This window comes from Ranitomeya variabilis, chromosome 1 (assembly GCF_051348905.1).
Source record: "Ranitomeya variabilis isolate aRanVar5 chromosome 1, aRanVar5.hap1, whole genome shotgun sequence".
Classification (NCBI taxonomy): domain Eukaryota; kingdom Metazoa; phylum Chordata; class Amphibia; order Anura; family Dendrobatidae; genus Ranitomeya; species Ranitomeya variabilis.
In genome coordinates, this window is record NC_135232.1 from 908,706,918 (window position 1) to 908,727,735 (window position 20,818).

General features: G+C 42.9%; 1 protein-coding gene across 5 annotated transcripts in view; it reads right to left on the bottom strand.

Annotated features, from left to right (window-relative positions):
* Positions 1 to 3,572: 3,572 nt before the first annotated feature.
* Positions 3,573 to 20,818, bottom strand: part of SGMS2 (sphingomyelin synthase 2) — a 115,628-nt gene continuing 98,382 nt past the window's right edge. For all 5 annotated transcript variants that reach the window (XM_077279016.1, XM_077279012.1, XM_077279019.1 and 2 more), the window contains 2 exons: positions 9,460 to 9,626; positions 3,573 to 5,455 (listed from right to left, as the gene is read on the bottom strand). In XM_077279016.1, the coding sequence (XP_077135131.1) occupies positions 5,252 to 5,455; positions 9,460 to 9,626 (371 nt within the window). In that variant the 3' untranslated portion in view covers positions 3,573 to 5,251. The remainder of the gene's footprint in view (positions 5,456 to 9,459; positions 9,627 to 20,818) is intronic.

Sequence of the window (20,818 nt, forward strand, 5' to 3'; positions counted from 1 at the left end):
TCCGTGTTAAAAATAAAAACAATGTGAGGTATACTTTTTGCATAATGCCTTGGCATCTAATATGACAGCAGAATGCACTAGTCTATACAAGAAAAAAAGTAAACCAGCCTGGTAGCAACCAAAAATACATGTTTTATCGCTACCTACACCAAACTGGCTCTGCAAACACAGTGTGAATGCAGCCTTCATTAAAACACTGGTACAAGTGGGTGTTTTCTGTGCATGGCATTAGAAAATATACTAAAGGAATGACAACATAATCTATGCTATATCTTCAAGGTGAAAAATAACAGTACATATAAAGAGCACACAATACATACAAACACACAATGATGAAATGATGGGTCAAGGAGAAGGTAATATTCAGTGAAGTGACAGGATGAAAGTTACATATTTTACTATTTATTGCTTAAGCAAAATATTTTCTCTTAGTAGAGGTTAAAACTTGTACATGTCTCAAATCAACCTAAGTCTTCAAACATTTTGGCCCCAAAAATGCTATAGATTGATTGCTGAATCTGCAAGAAATAAAAAAATAAGACTGTGGGATTTCTTCTAGAGTCAATCCTAATATTAAGCAAGGGTCCTAATCTTTTCTGAAAAAAGAAATCTCTATTATGCTGTCTTCATTCATCTGCATTTCAGAGTCTGTGTGCAGACCACAATTTCCATAGTGACAGTGATGCTCCTGATCCAAACTTATCAGCCTCATATATGCATACTAGATTGTGGCCCGATTCGAACGCATCGGGTATTCTAGAATATGCATGTCCCCGTAGTATATGGACAATGATGATTCCAGAATTCGCGGCAGACTGTGCCCGTCGCTGATTGGTCGAGGCAACCTTTATGACATCATCGTCGCCATGGCAACCATTATGACATCTACGTCGATACTGTGCCCGTCACTGATTGGTCGAGGCCTGGCGGCCTCGACCAATCAGAGACGCGGGATTTCCAGGACAGACAGACAGACGGAAAAACCCTTAGACAATTATATATATAGATTAGGCTATTAGTTCCCACCGTGAAATCCAGCAGTCATAGTTCCAGCCAGTGACTATTGGTCAACATATTTACACGAGTGGTAAACACCTTAAAAAAACCTGGGGAAAAAAGAAGAGACTATGGGACACATTTATGCAAGACCTGGTCTACGCTGATATTAATGAAAAACGACCGTTAAATATGACAAATTTATTAAATGGCAAAGGCCCAATTAAGTTTGCTGCATCTTTTCTGTTCATGTGCGAGCATAGCAATGCTACATAGGCTGGTGTAGATTTACTTTATTATTTTCAATTTCTCCAAGTGTAAATTACACCAATTTTGTTGGGCCACAGAATGCTCCACACCTCTAGCTAAGCCCTGGCCACTTTTTTATTTTTTTAAAGGGCTGAGAGCAGAGTAAAATGAAAAAGTCACACATTCTTGAGCAAATCAAGTGTGCTCCAAAATATGCCACTTTTTTCTAACAGAATTCTGGCTCAATTGACAGAATAAACATCCCCCTATTCTTTGAAGGGGATTTTGAAAAATCTCCATGTGTTATTTGCATACATCCAAAAGTATTTGTTTATTAGTCCATTTCTTAAAAGTCAAAAAGGTGGGTGGTCTGAAACTGTGCAACCATTTGTAAAAATGACAAGTGCTAAATAAAAGTTAAACAATGTACACCACAGTAAGAAAACAAACAGTGGGGAAAATGAGTATTTGTTACACTGCCGATTTTGCAAGTTTTTCCCACCTACAAAGAATGGAAAGGTCTGTAATATTTATCGTAGGTACGCTTCAACTGTGAGAGACAGAATCTAAAAATAAAAACCAGAGAATCACATTGTATGATTTTTACATAATTAAATTGCAGTTTATTGCATGAAATAAGTATTTGATCACCTACCAACCAGCAAGAATTCTGTCTCTCACAGACCTGTTAGGGTTTCTTAAAGAAAAACTCCTACTCTGCACTCATTACCTGTATTGATTTCACCTGTTTGAACAGTTTACCTGTAGAAAAGACACCTGTCCACACACTCAATCATACTCCAATCTCTCCACCATGGCCAAGACCAAAGAGTTGTCTAAGGACACCAGGGCCAAAATTGTAGACCTGCATAAGGCCGGGATGAGCTACAGGACAATAAGAAGCTTGTTGAGAAGGCAACAAATGTTGGCATAATTATTAGAAAATGGAAATAACCCAAGATGAATGTCAATCTTCCTCGGTCTGGGGTTCCATGCAAGATCTCGTCTCGTGGGGTAAGGAGGATTCTGAGAAAAGTCAGAAATCAGCCCAGGACTACATGGGAGGACCTGGTCAATGACCTGAAGAGATCTGGGACCACAGTCTCAAACTTTACTGTTAGTAACACACTACACTGTCATGGATTAAAATCCTGCAGGGCACGCAAGGTCCCCATGCTCATGCCAGCATATGTCGAGGCCTATTTGAAGTTCGCCAATGACCATCTGGGTGATCCAAAGGAGGCATGGGAGAAGGTCATGTGGTCAAATGAGACAAAATAGAACTTTTTTGGTATCAACTCCAATTGTCATGTTTGGAGGAAGAAGAAGGATGACGACAACCCCAAGAACACCATCCCAACCGTGAAGCATGGTAGGTACGAGAAACATCATACTTTGGGGGAGCTTTTCTGCAAAGGGGATAAGACTACTGCACCATATTGAAGGGAGAATGGATGTGGGCATATATCGCGAGATTTTGGTCAACAACCTCCTTCCCTTTGTAAGAACAGTGAAGATGGGTCGGGCTGGGTCATCCAGCATGACAATGACCTGAAACCCACAGTCAGAGTAACTAAGGAGTGGCTCCGTAAGAAAAATTTCAAGGTCCTGGAGTATACATTCTCCAGACCTGAACCCAATAGAAAATCTTTGGAGGGATCTGAAACACAATGTTGCTCAGCGACCACCCCAAAAACTGAAAGATCCGTGTGGAGGAGTGGGCCAAAATCCCTTCTGCAGTGTGTGAAAACTTGGCCAAGAACTACAGGAAACGTCTGACCACTGTAATTGCAAACAAAGGTTTCTGTACCAAATATTGAGCTTTGTTTTTCTATTGTATTAAATAAAATGCACAGTAAACATGCAAATTAAACATGTAAAAATCATACAATGTGATTTTCTGGATTTTGTTTTAGATTTTGTCTTTCACAGTTGAAGTGTACCCACAATAAAAATTACAGATCTCTCCATTCTTTGTAGGTGGGAAAACTTGCAAAATCGACAGTGTATTAAATACTAACTTTCCCCACTGTAGTAAAGGACACCCTGTCACTTCCGGCATCCTCTTCTTGTATGACAGGAAGTAATCTGGATATTTGGGTGGCGGGGATTACACGAGGTCTTACTTCTTAAAGCATATTAAGTTTTTACTAATTTATGGTAAAAATTATATATATATATATATATATATATATATATATATATATATATATATATATATGTATATATATATATATATATATATATATATATATATATATATATATACATACATACATATGTATATATATATATATATATATATATATATATATATATATTAAAAAAAATCTATATACACATATATATATATTGCCATCATTCAGCCATACTCCTACATAACAACATGTGATAACAGAAATATAATATAGTGATAGTCTTTTCATTTATTTTTTAGTACCTTTAAAAATATGTAAACCTTAGAAGCTAAAAGTAAATGTTCACCTTAGTACACCATTCTACAATTTTACATATGAAATCAAAATTTGGGTAACTTTGTAAATACATTGCATTACATATATTGTGATTATCTGAAGAAAAAAAACTGGCATTAGAGGTGCAGAGCTGCTGTTACAATTCCATGGGCTTCGGAGCTGAAATCCTACAGAATACTCTGATGAATCAGTTCATGGACTGCATCCTTTCTAGTGATTTATATCCTGAGAAATCTAATCTTTGCACTAGGTACTGTACAGTAATCTTCTGTAAAAACAGTTAACTTTTGCCACTTCATTAAAGATTAGCAAAGCCCTTTTCCTGCACTGGTGTCTTCTGTTGGTGGTATACATTAGGAGGATTTCCTGACCCATATCTGATAGACTACTACGGTACATGCCACTGGATAGGCACTGCGAGTAGGTTCCCATTCTCGCTTAGATGGAAAAGTGAAGGCTGCAGCCTATCAGAAACCACCAATTGTCTGCAGTGATTACGTGACACTGTTTATGGCAGGAGACTGGCAGGTGACACAGGGCTGAGAGTTAAGGAATGTCACTTGTCCAGGAGTTAAGTATAGCTTTTAATAGATTTTTTTTCTTAATTATCATTATCATCCAATAGTGGATAACCCTTCAAACTAGAAGAGAATTAAAAAAAAGCACGCTTTATTCATATTTTAGCCTAAGACTGGTACAGTAGCAATAGTATTATTTTCTACTTGGTCAGCCTTTTGGCACAAGCTGGGCAAACTGGGCCCTGTATACACTCTTGGCAGTTACTGACATGTCTATTGAAAAGTTTGTTAATTTTCAATAGAAAGCAGCAGAATTATGAATACAGCTCTCGACACCGGATGCAACGGAGGATTAGCGATGAAATGTACTGACAAAGTCACACAACCTTATGTGTCCATTATTTTTCTAAACAAACTTCAGAAATATTTAAAAGGTGAACATCTGCTTTAATGCCCAATACTGATAAATCAGAAAACCGTCCCTGTGACTGAAGGTGTCTGTTCTATGTGGTACAGTAAAACATTTGCCTCTTAAGAAAAGTTCATATTTTGGAGGCAAATTTTACAATGTGAATCTTTTTGTGAAGTTCTGGTAATCTTTTAGTATATGTACTTCATACGCTGTAATATTTTTTTGTTAACGACCCTCAGATATTCCCAAAACCTCCAAATGAGACATAGGGAATAAAAGCCAATAGCCCAGAGAGAGATGAAATATTTTGTATGAACACACTCTTATATAACAGCATTTTATAAAAGTTTCCAACAGAACTCTCAGACTTTTCCATAGACTACACTAGTCTTGCCTGACACGGATCCAAAAATGTAGTGCAAATGTAAAAGAATGTGATAAAATACACGGAGCGCGATACTTATGTATCTGGCGCGCAACCACCTTTGTAATCAAAGATACTTTTGGTCCAGTTCATTATTTACAGTAGCATCTTCTTAAGATAAGAAGGTATTCCTTTGGTTGAGATTTTTTTTTTCTTTTTGGTCTTTTTATTGGTGCATTTAGGTGCATTTTTCAACATCTTCCCCCGTCTTCTGAACTCTGGAATAGGTTTTACATGAAGATTTGAAGCAACTAGGAGGCCAAGAAATCGGCCAGGAGAAGCTACATGGGATGCAACCCTGAACGTTCTTCTCAAAGAAGGCAAATACAGGAAACCACCACGTTCGAGAAAGAAGATTGGTTGCGGTTGAGGTCTTCAATCCCTGAAACAAGGAAAAATTCACATTATTCTTTATCAAAACAGTTTTTTTCCCCCTAACATAATGCCAAAACAATGGTGGCATGTTCAACTGCATTCTGTAGTATAAATCTAATCTCCCTATAAAGCTTGCTTTGATCTAGACAACTGGGCAGGTCAAGACTCTTGATTAATATATACAGCATACATTTTACAAACAATGGAAGTTTTGAGGAATGGAAATTTGTGCAATCACTGGGCCTTGTTACCCATGCCTTTAGTAATAGGCTGCAAATATTGCAATGTTTTTTAACACACTCTATAATAAAAGTACAAAACGCTTTTGTCCTGCTGTGTATAAAACTGTTCTCCGAACAATAAATTAGAACTTTCAGATTCAGGACTAAAGTACAAACAGATGCTAACACATGTTGTGACAATGTTCCAGAGTAACGTCAACGCTGCAGCCAATATAAAATAGTGGGAGCAAAAGTGGAGATGCAGGGAACAAAGAGTAACTGAAAGAGGACAACCTTTCTTTCACTCGAAGGCTGAAAAACCTAGTATTATTCACAGATTAATATTTGTCACAATATACAAATGTAAATAAGAAAAAAAAGAGGGACAGGGTGCAAGACTACTGTGAATGATAAATGTGTGATTTAATTAATCAACTAAAAAAAGACACAATCATACAATACCAAAAACATGGGGCAGTCAGAACAAACAATAGGTGATATCAGGAGTAAAAATAGATGACAAGAAACGAGGGATATGGACTATTTGCATGAATAGATGAGGTATAAGTGGCTAATATATAAATAAAATGAAATAAAAAGACTTAAAATCATCATCATAATCCATCTTGAACATGGTTCCCGTCTTTTGTTTTTATTAAAGTGTCAATTAAAAACTATTTTGTGGTATAATTTGATTAATGTATCAGCATAGGCAGGCAATTTCATATGGGAAGAACAGGAAAGAAAAAAAAAACACTTCTGTCCCCAAGAGGTCTTTTGCAGCGTTAAAGATGCAGCATCTTACAGTTGCTGCCGAGTGGATATGATTTATAGAGATTTCATGCCCACTGTGCTTTTTTTTTCTACGTTGTGTAAACTGACCAGCGGTGCATTCGTGACATCCGCAACATGTCAATTTCTCTTGTGGATACGCTGAGTTTTATGTGCAGAGTTTCCCATAGAATTGCATTAGATGTGGAAAATCAGCAGTTAAAAACATATATACAATTTTAGTATGTGCATGTAATACACACAACTGTAGTAAAGTTGTCAATGGTAAATACTAGGAAAAATAAAATCAAATCAGCTTTATTTTAAAGCATGATGCATCAAAAAGAGAAAAAACTGCAGTATAAGGCCGGCCTCACACTAGCGAGTTTTACGGACGTATGAGCGCATAAACTACGTCCGTAAAACTCGCAAAATAAACGGCACAATTATTCTCAATGGGGCTGCTCCTATCAGCCGTATATTACGGTTCAGTATTATACGGCTTTCTACGGCCGTACAAAATCGCAGCATGCTGCGTTTGTCACCGTATTGCGCAAAAAAAATCGCCAATGAAAGTCTATGGGGGCGAGAAAAATACGGATTCCACACTGACCAGCAGTGTGACTTGCGAGAAATACGCAGCGGTGTTAGTGAAAAGTCGGTAATTCAATTGCCGGCTTTTCATTTCTCCTGCACAAACCCGACAGGATATGAGACATGGTTTACATACAGTAAACCATCTCATATCCCCTTTTTTTTTCCATATTCCACACTACTAATGTTAGTAGTGTGTATGTGCAAAATTTCAGCGCTGTAGCTGCTGAAATAAAGGGTTAGATGGCGGAAAAAATTGGCGTGGGCTCCCGCGCAATTTTCTCCACCAGAATGGTAAAGCCAGTGACCGAGGGCAGATATTAATAGCCAGGAGAGGGTCCATGGTTATTGGCCCCCCCGTGGCTAAAAACATCTGCCCCCAGCCACCCCAGAAAAGGCACATCTGGAAGATGCGCCTATTCTGGCACTTGGCCACTCTCTTCCCACTCCCGTGTAGTGGTGGGATATGGGGTAATGAAGGGTTAATGCCACCTTGCTATTGTAAGGTGACATTAAGCCAGATTAATAATGGAGAGGCGTCAATTATGTCACCTATCCATTATTAATCCAATAGTACGAAAGGGTTAAAAAACACACACACACACACACACATGATTTAAAAGTATTTTAATGAAATAAACACAGCGGTTGTTGTAATAATTTATTGTTCTCTCAATCCATCAGGAACACCCTCGCTTGGAAAAATAATAAACGCACAAGATACATACCTTCTGGTGAACCGTCTCGTCCCACGAAGTAATCCATCTGAAGGGGTTAACTAATATTACAGGCAGGAGCCCTGCTAAATGCAGCTGTGCTCCGTGCTTGTAATTCCCCAGCGAATGAATGAAATGTAGGTCATTGACTTACATTTCCTTCAGTCGCGGTGAGGCGCCCTCTGGTGGATGTTCTCATGAACTGTAGCCTGGGAACTTTTTCCCACGCTCCAGGTCATATGAGGACATCCACCAGGGGGCGCATCACCGCGACTGAAGGAAATGTAGGTCAATGACCTACATTTCATTCATTCGCCGGGGATTACAGGCACGGAGCACAGCTGCATTTAGCAGGGCTCCTGCCTGTAATATTAGTTAACCCCTTCAGATGGATTACTTCGTGGGACGAGACGGTTCACCAGAAGGTATGTATCTTGTGCGTTTATTATTTTTCCAAGCGAGGGTGTTCCTGATGGATTGAGAGAACAATAAATTATTACAACAACCGCTGTGTTTATTTCATTAAAATACTTTTAAATCATGTGTGTGTGTGTTTTTTAACCCTTTCCAACAATTGGATTAATAATACATAGGTGACATAATTGACGCCTCTCCATTATTAATCTGGCTTAATGTCACCTTCCAATAGCAAGGTGGCATTAACCCTTCATTACCCCATATCCCACCGCTACAGGGAGTGGGAAGAGAGTGGCCAAGTGCCAGAATAGGCGCATCTTCCAGATGTGCCTTTTCTGGGGTGGCTGGGGGCAGATGTTTTTAGCCACGGGGGGGCCAATAACCATGGACCCTCTCCTGGCTATTAATATCTGCCGTCAGTCACTGGCATTACCACTCTGGCGGAGAAAATTGCGCGGGAGCCCACGCCAATTTTTTCCGCCATTTAACCCTTTATTTCAGCAGCTACAGCGCTGAAATTTTGCACATACACACTACTAACATTAGTAGTGTGGAATATGCAAAAAAAAAGGGGATATGAGATGGTTTACTGTATGTAAACCATGTCTCATATCCTGTCGGGTTTGTGCAGGAGAAATGAGAAGCCGGCAATTGAATTACCGGCTTTTAACACATATCGCGCTGAATGAAATCTAAATACAGAATATATATATATATGTGTCTCAATGACATATATATATATATATATATATATATATATATATATATATATATATATATATATATATATATATATATACTGTATATATGTTTTCCCGAACATTAGAGCACATAAATCCATTAGATGTCGGTTTTGCAAGCCTGCGCGAAAATCTCGCAGTACGGATGCCATACGGATTACATACGGAGGATGCCATGCGCAAAATACGCTGACACACCCTGACTACGGATCAATATTTTGGGAACATTTCTCCGTATTACGGCCGTAGTACGGACGTATAATACGTGGCGTATTGTCTTACGCCCAGTGTGAGGCCGGCCTAAATGTGATAAAAACACATGAAAAAAAGGACTCAAAAATGTAAAGAAAAAAAGCACGTACTTAATTTACATTATGGGTACAGAAAGGAAGGAGAAAATCTGCAACATCAAAAACTCACCAAAAGCTCATCGTGAGAAGGTAGCCTAAAGATATAGTAAGGTAAATGGGGCTTCCACTCATTGATAAATGGGATCTGGAAAGTGTAGACAAACTAAACAAAAAAATGTATTTGTAGTACATGTCTTCTTACCTTCTCATTAGCCATGGCATGATACCACCAGAAGAGTCTAGTGGTTATAAAGTAAGCCACAATTACATCCACGGTGTAGTGCTCACGTGCTACCAAAACGCAGATGACTCCTGAAGCGCTCAGCAGCCAGCAGAATATGTGAAACCACCAGAAGTGCCTGGGAGAATCTGTAAAACAAAACCAGCATGAAAACTACCAAGTCTTTGCCACATTAAGAGTTCACCCATTTACATCCCCAAATGCGGAGACGTTTTGCATAACGGGTAAGGCTACTTTCACACTAGCGTCGTACGACGCACGTCGCAATGCGACGTACCGACGCATACTGTGCAAGTGCCGCACAACGGGGGCAGCGGATGCAGTTTTTCAACGCATCCGCTGCCCCATTGTGAGGTGCGGGGAGGCGGGGGTGGAGTTCCGGCCGCGCATGCGCGGTCGGAAATGCTGGACACGACGCACCAAAAAACGTTACATGCAACGTTTTTTGGTGGCGACGGACCGACGCAACTGTCGCACGATGGTTGCGACGTGTGGCAATCTGTCGCGATCCGTCGCTAATACAAGTCTATGGAGAAAAAACGCATCCTGCAAGCTCTTTTGCAGGATGCGTTTTTTCTACAAAATGACGCATAGCGACGTGCAGTGCACGACGCTAGTGTGAAAGTAGCCTTAGACACTTTAGGTTGTCTACATGAGTGAATTGACTTCAGAATAACTTGTTTAACTATCAAACTGTCACGCTGGGTGAGGGAGAAGGTAGGTGCACAACGGAAGGAGGGAAGGGGAGCCCAAACACTAGGAAAGGGGAGGGGGGAAGTGGAGACCTCTAGGTAGATCTAACTACACCATGTCTGGCCTAACGCCCCCAAATAAGTTCCGCACCCATCGCCGAGCAGGAACCTAATCCCTCACAGCAACTAGCGATAGATCTTGAATAGGGAGGGGATGGGGTATGGGCTAGTCATCCCCCAGTACCACTAAAGACAAAGCGGGAAGATAAACAAGGGAATACACTTCGCTTTAGACGACACAAGAGAGCTCACACCAGCAATCCTCCAACAAGCTCAAAGAAGAAACTAGTCAACTTCAAGCACTTTCAACAGACAGAGGTAAATAGAGCTAACACCAGCACCTTGCTGAAGGGTATTTAAACATCCAGCAAGGGTGTGTCAATAAGCAGCAGAAGGTGGAGGTTGCTGCTAGGTCCTAAAGGGAGAAGGATATCACTCTATACAGAGATGAAAATGAAGAAGGTGCTTGCAAAGACAAGCGCAATGACTCTACAGCCAGATCCAAAATAACTGTCTGTTGCACCTGCCAAACCCGTGACACAAACCCATAGGTTCATTAATAATATTTCTTGCTACATTGTCTGGCTATTATGTTTAGTCAAGTAGTAATGCAGAAACAATATAATATCACAAGATAATGTTTTATCTTCTGTAGCGATACTTGGCCAACAACACAACCATGTCTGCTATTAAAGATTTCTGTACACTCATTACATCATCTTCATCTATGCCCATAATACAATGTTCTCTCATAAATCACACTTTATAATCCTCTTGTAATGGCTTACATTCTATACTCACTGGCACATAAACTAAAATGCAAACTCAGTCATTCAGTAATATAATACACCTTTAGTGGAAACTCCGGTTTGATGGGAGACAAAATTGTCAGTCAACACTCATCTATAATTCTCCTTGCTGGATAATTGCATTAAAGAACTGGTTCCGTGACCCATGTGTTTGTAGCAAGCACTGCATTGTGAGATGGTAATGAGTACACAATGTTGTAATATTGGACTCCGCCCACCAGAGGTCACTGTTGCCCCTTGAATAGACTCTGCGACAGACATCATGTTTTTGGAAAGTAGTAAGTGAGAGGACAGAGTTCAATCCACTGTGATCCTGGAAGCTGAGACTTCACTGTGGTCTAGAAACTGATCAGAGTACTGGAGAATAGTAGACCTGTTTGTGTAACTACTGTTTGTAAGGAAGAATTACTTTGGGGGGGATGACTACGGTTGGATGCAGAGTTGGATTCCACCCAAGGCATCTGCTGTGAAGTGGAGGGCACTCCTCTAGCTGATCGGGTTGAAACGACGCTCGAGGTCACAGGTCCAGGATCCACTCCTCAGCTCTCCAGCTAACAGGTGAATGTACTATGAGCTACACCAGAAAAAGGCTCAGGCTCCACCACAGGGATCCCGATGGGAGCGTGCACGCAGACTTTAGAGAGACATTCTCAGAGACATTGTTTACTCGTAGGACTGTGGGAACCAGAGCTAGATACTCACCCTATTAGGGGGGAGCTTGTGTACAGCGAGCCTAACAATTGTAATCTTAGGCTACTTTCACACTTGCGTCTTATGACGTACGTCGCAATGCGTCGTTTTGGAGAAAAAACGCATCCTGCAAAGTTGCCCGCAGGATGCGTTTTTTCTCCATAGACTTGCATTAGCGACACATTGCGACGGATTGCCACACGTCGCATCCGTCGTGCGACGGATGCGTCGTGTTTTGGCGGACTGTCGGCACAAAAAAAGTTCCATGTAATGTTTTTTTGTGCGTCGCGTCAGCCATTTTCGACCACGCATGCGCGGCCGAAACTTCGCCCCCTCCTCCCCGGACTGCAGCAAAGGCAGCGGATGCGTTGTAAAACTGCATCCGCTGCCCACGTCTTGCAGTTATTTCACAGCGTCCGTCGGTACGTCGGCCCGACGCATTGCGACGGGCCCGTACCGACGGAAGTGTGAAAGAAGCCTAAAAGAATTTGTAAGTTGGTGAATCTCTGCACTGCACCACTGCAGGGGCTGCCTCTTGCACCCATCTAAACACCCTTGCTCCTGGGTAACTCTCGGTTACCCCATTAGGCAGAACTACAGGTAGGCAAATTATAGTGTAACGTTAGATTATTCTGGGGCTATCGGTTGTGCAGCACAAGGGTCTTAGCTGACCCAGGCTAGGTGTGTGCGAAATGTAACTGTTCTTTCTTGAGTTGTCGGGGTACTCAGGTTCCGTTTATAGTAAAAAGTAGTTCCTTGACAAATTGTCTGGATGTATTCTTTGTCCTTGGCCCGCTGTATTCTGGGAGAGACCACCCCAGTACACTGTCTACAGCATCATAGGAAATAAACTATGGTCACTTGTGAATTTATTTCCCTAACAGAATAGTTGCTTTGTATCACAAAGGACTCAAGCATACATGCAGGGGGGCCAATTCATGAAAAGGTTTTCACCAGAATTCTGACATAAAACTTCTTAAAGTGTGGCAAATGTGTTGGGAAACTCATGGTTAGCCCCAAATTTTGCGACTTATCAGATTTACTCTCGCACTGGCCAGCTCTACCCAATTTTTGGCAAGTAGGCAGAGCTACATTGGATGGATGTTTTCAAGTGCTTCCCACAAATTCATCATAATTTGGCATAATTATAACAAATGTATCAGGGCAGGACTGGAGTAACATTTCTGGCAGCGGCACACTTCAGCTGAAAGATACACATTCATTAAGAGGCCCAAACATCCTAATGAATTTAGTTAATCTTACTTCAGTGTACTGTCCATTAAGGCTGGAGTAAAAAAAAAAAAAAAATGCCAGTCTTGATGAATCAAGGCCTACATGCGCAAAAGTATGTGAGTATCGTAGCAGCAGCATGCACAACTACCTTTGCCCGTTCACCAGCATTTGCATATTGGCTCAAGTGGCAGCCGTCGCAGTCAGAGGAGTGGAAGGTCGCAGGACTCCTCGGTATCCTGGAGGGACGTCGTATGTACCCCTAATCAGCCTACGAATCTGGTACCCTTTATGTGACAGCGGGTGGTGAGTGATGTACGTGAATGACACCTTTTTTAATAGGGCCATTTTCCTTGCTTAAATCACTAGGGGCCTAGGAAGGCTCTCACAAAGAAGAAAAATAGAGAGAGTGTGCTCTATGTAAGACCTTGCTGACAGTGCACTGGCAGAAGTGTCTCTGCTCAGACTGCATCCAGAAAACTATCATGGATGAGACCCCTGACTTTGCCGCAAGCCTTAAAGGGAACTTGTCACCTGCATTTGGCGGGACAGGTTTGCAGTCAAATGGGCGGGGTTTTCGGGTGTTTGATTCATCCTTTCCTTACCCGCTGGCTGCATGCTGGCCGCAATATTGGATTGAAGTTCATGCTGTGTCCTCCGTAGTACACGCCTGCGCAAGGCAATTTGCCTTGCACAGGCGTGTACTACGGAGGACACAGCATGAACTTCAATCCAATAATGCGGCCAGCATGCAGCCAGCGGGTAACTCCTTGCGCAGGCGTGTACTACGGAGGACACAGCATGAACTTCAATCCAATAATGCGGCCAGCATGCAGCCAGCGGGTAACTCCTTGCGCAGGCGTGTACTACGGAGGACACAGCATGAACTTCAATCCAATATTGCGGCCAGCATGCAGCCAGTGGGTAAGGAAAGGGTGAATCAAACACCCGAAAACTCCACCCATATGACCGCAAACCTGTCCCGCCAAATTCAGGTGACAGGTTCCCTTTAAGTCTGTGATCAAGGCTGAGGTGGAAGGTTCTCTAAGGCTATGTGCACACGTTGCGGATTTTGCTGCGAATCTGCAGCAGTTTCCCATGAGTTTACAGTACAATGTAAACCTATGGAAAATAGAAAACACTGTGCCCATGCTGCGGAAAAAAAAAAAACGTGCGGAAACGCAGCGGTTTACATTTCGCAGCATGTTAATTCTTTGTGCGGATTCCGCAGCGGTTTACACCTGCTCCACAATAGAAAACCGCAGGTGTAAAACTGCAGGGGAATCTGCACAAAATCCGCATAAAAACCGCGGTAAATCCGCAGGTAAAACGCAGTGCCTTTTACCTGCGGATTTCTAAAATCCGCTGCGGAAAAATCCGCAGAGGTCCATTCTACGTGTGCACATACCCTAAAGACCCTGTTAAAGAAGAGGAAGAAAAGAGCTAAGGAGGTCGCTATGGAGTCTGATGTTTCTCCAGTCGGAGGGAGAATATCATAGTGAATCCACGTCCTCCTCAGACAGTGATATAGGGGGCCGGCCATATTTTCCTGCTGAGGATACGGATAGGCTAGTCAGAGCTGTTAGGTCGACAATGGGCCTGAAGAAGGAGAGAACATCTAAGTCCCTGAAGGATATAATGTTCGGAGGGTTGAAAGAAAGAAAAAAGCACACCTTTACAGTTAACAGCAAGAGACAAGAGCTCAGAATTAAGGAGTGGAAAAGGCATAAAGGTCTGGTACCTTGCCCTCATCCTCAAAGAGGAAATACTCCTTTGAGGAAAAGGACTCCGAGATCTGGCATAAAGTCCCTAAGATTGATGGAGCTGTGGCTAAACCTTGAGAGATTGGCTCTGCCCAAAAAAAGCACACCTGGGAGGCAGCTGCTGGGGGTCTGAAGCCGATAATAGCTGGAATCTGTACTGCCCGCTCCCATATGTTCTGGCTGCAAGAAATCGAGGAGCAGCTTAAAGATAAAACACCAAGAGATAGAATTCTGGCCAATACACTTCTGTTACACAGAGCGGCAGTTTTTCTTGCGGACACTTCTGCAGACTCGGTGAGACTAGCTGCTAGGTCAGTGGGCCTTAAGGGATGTCTGAGGGCTCTTCAGTCAAAAAATAAACTTTGCTCCATTCCATGAGCAATTTCTATTTGGACAGAAATTTGACGACATCTTGGAAAAAGCTGGTGATAAAAAGAAGGGATCTCTTGGATTCCCTGCGGAGGCTAGAAAACCTTCCTTTTGGAGGAGAAAATTTAATAGGGGTCGTCCTCCGGGAGATAAAAAGGAAGTGAAAGTTCAAGGGCAGAAAGGAGTCCGGGTTTATTTTCGGCAGGCCCTCTACATCTTCCAAAAAGACCTCCAAATGACGTCAAGTCAGCGGTAAGGGGAAGGCTCTCCCTCTTTCTCCCTGCCTGGCTGAACATCTCCCCCAGTCGCTGGTCTTGATTATTGTGAAGGAGGGTTTGAAGATAGACTTTGCCCGTCTGCCTCGTTTGATCTTCATAATAACACCCCTCAAGAAGTCACGTAAAGAACAACTTGCTTTGGAAACAGAGATCATGGGACGGTTAGAAAAACCAGGTTCTGTGCGAGATGCCAGAAGAAGAAAAAGGAAGGGATTTATTCCCCCCTCTTTGATTAAAAAAACCGGATGGTTCCTTCAGAAGTATTAACAATCTGAGGAAACTGAACCGGTGGATAGTAAAATTGCTCCTTCAAGATGAAATTGGTGAACACAGCTATAAAGCTGTTATACCACAATTGTTTCATGTCAGTCATCGATTTCAGGGATGCGTATTATCACATCCCAATCCATCCGGACCATCAAAAGTTTGTGAGGGTGGCTCTGTATGTCCAGGGACAGGTCACGCATTACCAGTACATAGCTCTTCGGTTCGGGCTGTCAGTAGCTCCGAGAGTTTTCACCAAGGTAATATTAGAGGTAATGGCCTGCCTTCGAACTTGGAACTTCATTATCGTCCCTTACCTGGACGACTTTCTTATAGTAGGAAGATCAGAACACCACTCTGCAGAGCAGCTGAGGGATGTAACAGTGGTCCTGGAGGAGCTCGACTAGATGGTGAATGCCCTCAAGTTAAGACTAAAACCAGAAAGTATACAGTCCTTCCTAGACCTGGTCTTGAACTCCCAGGGCCAAGTCTGTCTCTTACCAGAGGACAAAATAAAAACAACAATGAAACGGGCGCTGTTAGCAATAGATTATCCAAGGATGACCTTTAGAAGATCAATGTCCTTGCTAGGATCCCTGACATCCTGCCTCCCGGAAGTAAGATGGGCCCAATTCCACCTTAGGCAGCTCCAGTGGGAAATTCTGTTTGCACTAAAGTCATTAAGAGGACATTTACTACTACTTTCAAGACCACACTGGCCACGGCAAAACAAACCTACTCATCTCTCATATCCTCCCTGTCTCACAACCCTAAACAGTTGTTCAACGCCTTCAATTCTCTCTTCCGTCCCCCAGCACCTCCTCCCTCCCCACTCATCTCAGCTGAAGACTTTGCCTCATTTTTCAAGCAGAAGATTGAGAACATCAGAGACAGTTTTAGTGGACAACCCCCAGAGCCCTTCCTCCCAACTACCCAGCACTCCACCTCCAAAACCAACTTCTCCACCATTACAGAAGATCGACTCTCCACTCTACTCTCAAGATCGCATTTCACCACCTGTGCACTTGACCTGATCCCATCCCACTTCATCCCAAACCTCGCCACAGTCTTCATCCCAACCCTAACCCATCTCTTCAACCTATCACTAACAACTGGTGTTTTCCCCTTAAGCTTTAAACATGCCTCAATCACACCTATCCTCAAAAAGCCCTCTCTTGACCCATCCTCTGTATCTAGCTATCTCCCTATATCACTTCTCCCCTATGCCTCAAAACTACTGGAACAACACGTCCATCTTGAACTGTCCTCCCATCTATCTTCCTGCTCCCTCTTCGACCGCTTACAATCAGGCTTCCGGTAAGACCACTCCACTGAAAATGCCTCAACTAAGGTCACCAATGACCTATTAACCGCCAAGAGCAAGCAATACTACTCTATCCTCCTCCTCCTGGACCTGTCCTCTGCCTTTGACACAGTGGACCATTCCCTGTTGCTGCGGACCCTTTCATCCCTTGGCATCACAGACTTGGCCCTATCCTGGATCTTGTCATACCTAACTGACCGGACATTCAGTGTCTCCCACTCACACACCACCTCCTCACCTCGCCCCCTATCTGTCGGAGTCCTGCAAGGTTCAGTTCTAGGGCCCCATCTCTATGCTGACGACACACAGATTTACATCTCTGGACCAGATATCACCACCCTACTAACCAGAATCCCTCAATGTCTGTCTGCTATTTCATCCTTCTTCTCCGCTAGATTTCTGAAACTTAACATGGACAAAACAGAATTCATCGTCTTTCCCCTAACTCACGCGACCCCCCCAACGAACCTATCCATTACAGTAAATGGCTGCCCACTTTCCCCAGTTCCACAAGCTCGCTGTCTTGGGGTAATCCTTGACACTGATCTCTCCTTCAAACCACATATCCAAGCCCTTTCCACTTCCTGCCGCCTTCAACTCAAAAATATTTCAAGGATCCGTACATTCCTATACCAAGAATCTTCAAAAACCCTAGTCCATGCCCTCCCGCCTCGACTACTGTAACCTCCTGCTCTGTGGCCTCCCTTCTAACACTCTCGCACCCCTCCAATCTATTTTAAACTCTGCTGCCCGACTAATCCACCTGTCCCCCCGCTATTCCCTGGCCTCTCCCCTCTGTCAATCCCTTCACTGGCTCCCCATTACCCAGAGACTCCAGTACAAAAGCCTAACCATGACATACAAAGCCATCCACAACCTGTCTCCTCCATACATCTGTGACCTAGTCTCCCGGTACTTTCCTGCACGCAACCTTCGATCCTCACAAGATCTCCTTCTCTACTCCCCTCTTATCTCCTCTTCCCACAATCGCATACAAGATTTCCATCACCCCTACTCTGGAACTCTCTACCACAACACATCAGCACAACACATCTCGCCTATCATCGAAACCTTCAAAAAGAACCTGAAGACCCATCTCTTCCGACAAGCCTACAACCTGCAGTAACCACCTATCGACCAAACCGCTGCACGACTAGCTCTACCCTCACTACTGTATCCTCATCCATCCCTTGTAGATTGTGAGCCATCGCGGGCAGGGTCCTCGCTCCTCCTGTACCAGTTGCGACTTGTATTGTTCAAGATTATTGTACTTGTTTTTATTATGTGTACCCCTCCTCACATGTAAAGCGCCATGGAATAAATGGCGCTATAATAATAAATAATAATAATAATTTAGAAGGAAAGATACATCTTTCTTTGGCAGTCACGGATTCCCTTTCGTGGAGGACAGGGAAAACTTGTCATCGGGGGTCCAGCGGTTAAGAATAATGATGAGTGAGTATGCTCGTTGCTCGGGTTTTCCTGAGCACGCTCGGGTGTTCTCCGAGTATTTGTTAGTGCTTGGAGATTTAGTTTTTGTCCACGCAGCTGCATGATTTACGGCTGCCAGACAGGCTGAATACATGTGAGGATTCCCTAGCAACCCCCACATGTATTCAGGCAGCAGCCCCAAATCATGCAGCTGAGGTGACTAAAACTAAATCTCCGAGAACTAACAAATACACGGAGATCACTCGAACATGCTCAGGAAAACCTGAGCAACGAGTATACTCGCTCATCACTAGTTAAGAACTGTACAGGACAATCACAACAGACGCAAGCAACACTAGTTGAGGGGCACACCTGAGGAATCACGCAGTTTAGGGGACCTAATCTTCTCTAGAATTAAGCCATGGATCAAACCTGAAAGAGATGTGGGCTGTGGGAAGGGCTTTAAGAGACTTTCTTCCGTTCCTCTTGGGTCGCAATGTCGGACAAACGAGCAACCCTGGCTTATATCAACCACCGAGGGGTAACAAGGTCCCATACCTTAATGATGGCAGCAGATAATTACTCCAGCTAGCAGAACAACACCTGTTGTCCCTTACAGCACTTCACATAAGGGGAGTAGAGAATACAAAGGTAGACTTCCTGAGCCGTGAGAGATAAACAGGAAGAATGGTCTTTAAATTCCCAGATCTTCCAGCAGATAGTTCATGTATGAGGCAGCCGGAGATAGATCTATTTGCCAGACTACACAACAGGAAAGTGAGGAACTTCTGTTCGTTAAACCCAAGGAAAAAAACATTTGTGGTGGATGCTCTTCAGATTCCCTGAAAATTCAGGATTGCCCATGCATTCCTTCCAATAGTGATGATTCCAACAGTTGTGAGGAAGATCAGCGAGGATCAGGCATGGGTGATTCCCATTGCTCCATTTTGGCCAATGAAACAATGTTTTTTCCTTCTAAGGTTAATGTCATTGTCAGATCCATGGATCCTTGCTGGAGATCCCGAACCTTCCCACACAGGGGCCAGTGTGCCACTCATGTGAAGGGCTTACATCTAGCAACATGGAATTTGAGAGGGCTTTACTGAGTCAGAAAGGTTTCTCTCCAAGGTTAGTTTCGACCCTATTAAAAAGTAGGAAATCAATAACATCAAAGATTTATGGCAGGACATGGAAAACATTTCTGAAATTTTCAGGGCAACCTCTTGGGGATATGGCTCCAGTGGGATCCATTCTAGAGTTCCTGCAATCAGGACTGGAGCTGGGTTAGCAACTAACACCCTCAAGGTACTGGTCTCGGCCTTGGGCACCCTATATAAGTGCAATCTGGCAGCAAATACTGTAGAAGGGTGTCATGATTTAGAAAATCCTGTGGTAGGTCGACACCGGTTATAGTCCCGAAAATTCCACCATAGGATCTAAATCTAGTACTAGAGGTGCTAACTAAAGACCCTTTTGAGCCCTTACAGGATTTATCTGCCAAGTTCCTCACACATAAGACCGATTTACTAGTGGCTCTGACATCGGCTGGCAGGGTAAGCGATATACAGGCTCTGTCCATATGTCCCCCCCTATACGCATGTATAATGAAACTGCCTGAAACACTGAGGTCCAGCTATGATTGGTGATATAACAGAACCAATTATAGGCTGGAGCTTAGCAATGGCAGCGTCACTAGTCCCAGCGCTGACTGGAGCGATCGAACAATGACCAATCAGTGAGCAGAGAGAGACTCAATTTGACCCTGCATTGAGATCTGACAGCAGAATATCAGAATGACTGCCCTGCAATGTCTCCAAGCTGGGATGAAGAAGTGCAGGGCGGTCATTATGATATTCTGCTGTCGGATCTACTGGGACTTGTGGTGCTACATACTATTTTAGCCTTTGCCATCACTGCAGTTGCCAAACCTGTAAGAAGAAAGACGTTCCTTCTCTGTTCCTGTCCCCTACTTTTTCCTCATCCACCTCGCTTACTCCTTTCCCCTTCTCCCTAAGCCCTTCGCCACCCCCTTCCTGCCACCGAGCGCTGATCAGTACTTGATAGTACTGACGCACATCACTGGTCAGCACCCATGCTCGCTTTTGCCTTCGAGCTCTAATCACATGCATTTCGTGTGAAAAAAACAATCAAATAAAAATAATTTAGATTAGTTGATATGACTAAATTAGGGACTGTAAAAGTATACTATATTTATCAGCGTCTGCTACAGTATTTTATAATGAACATAGTCAGGGTTAGAAACTAAAATGACATCAAGAAAAAAAAAATTACTGAAGGCCCGCAACCAAGTTTGTTTTTTTATTTTACCAAATGTTTATATTCTTTATTTTAAAATTTTCTTTCCAGATTCTTTTCTTATATGTTCCCTCTTCTAAATAAAATAGTTTTA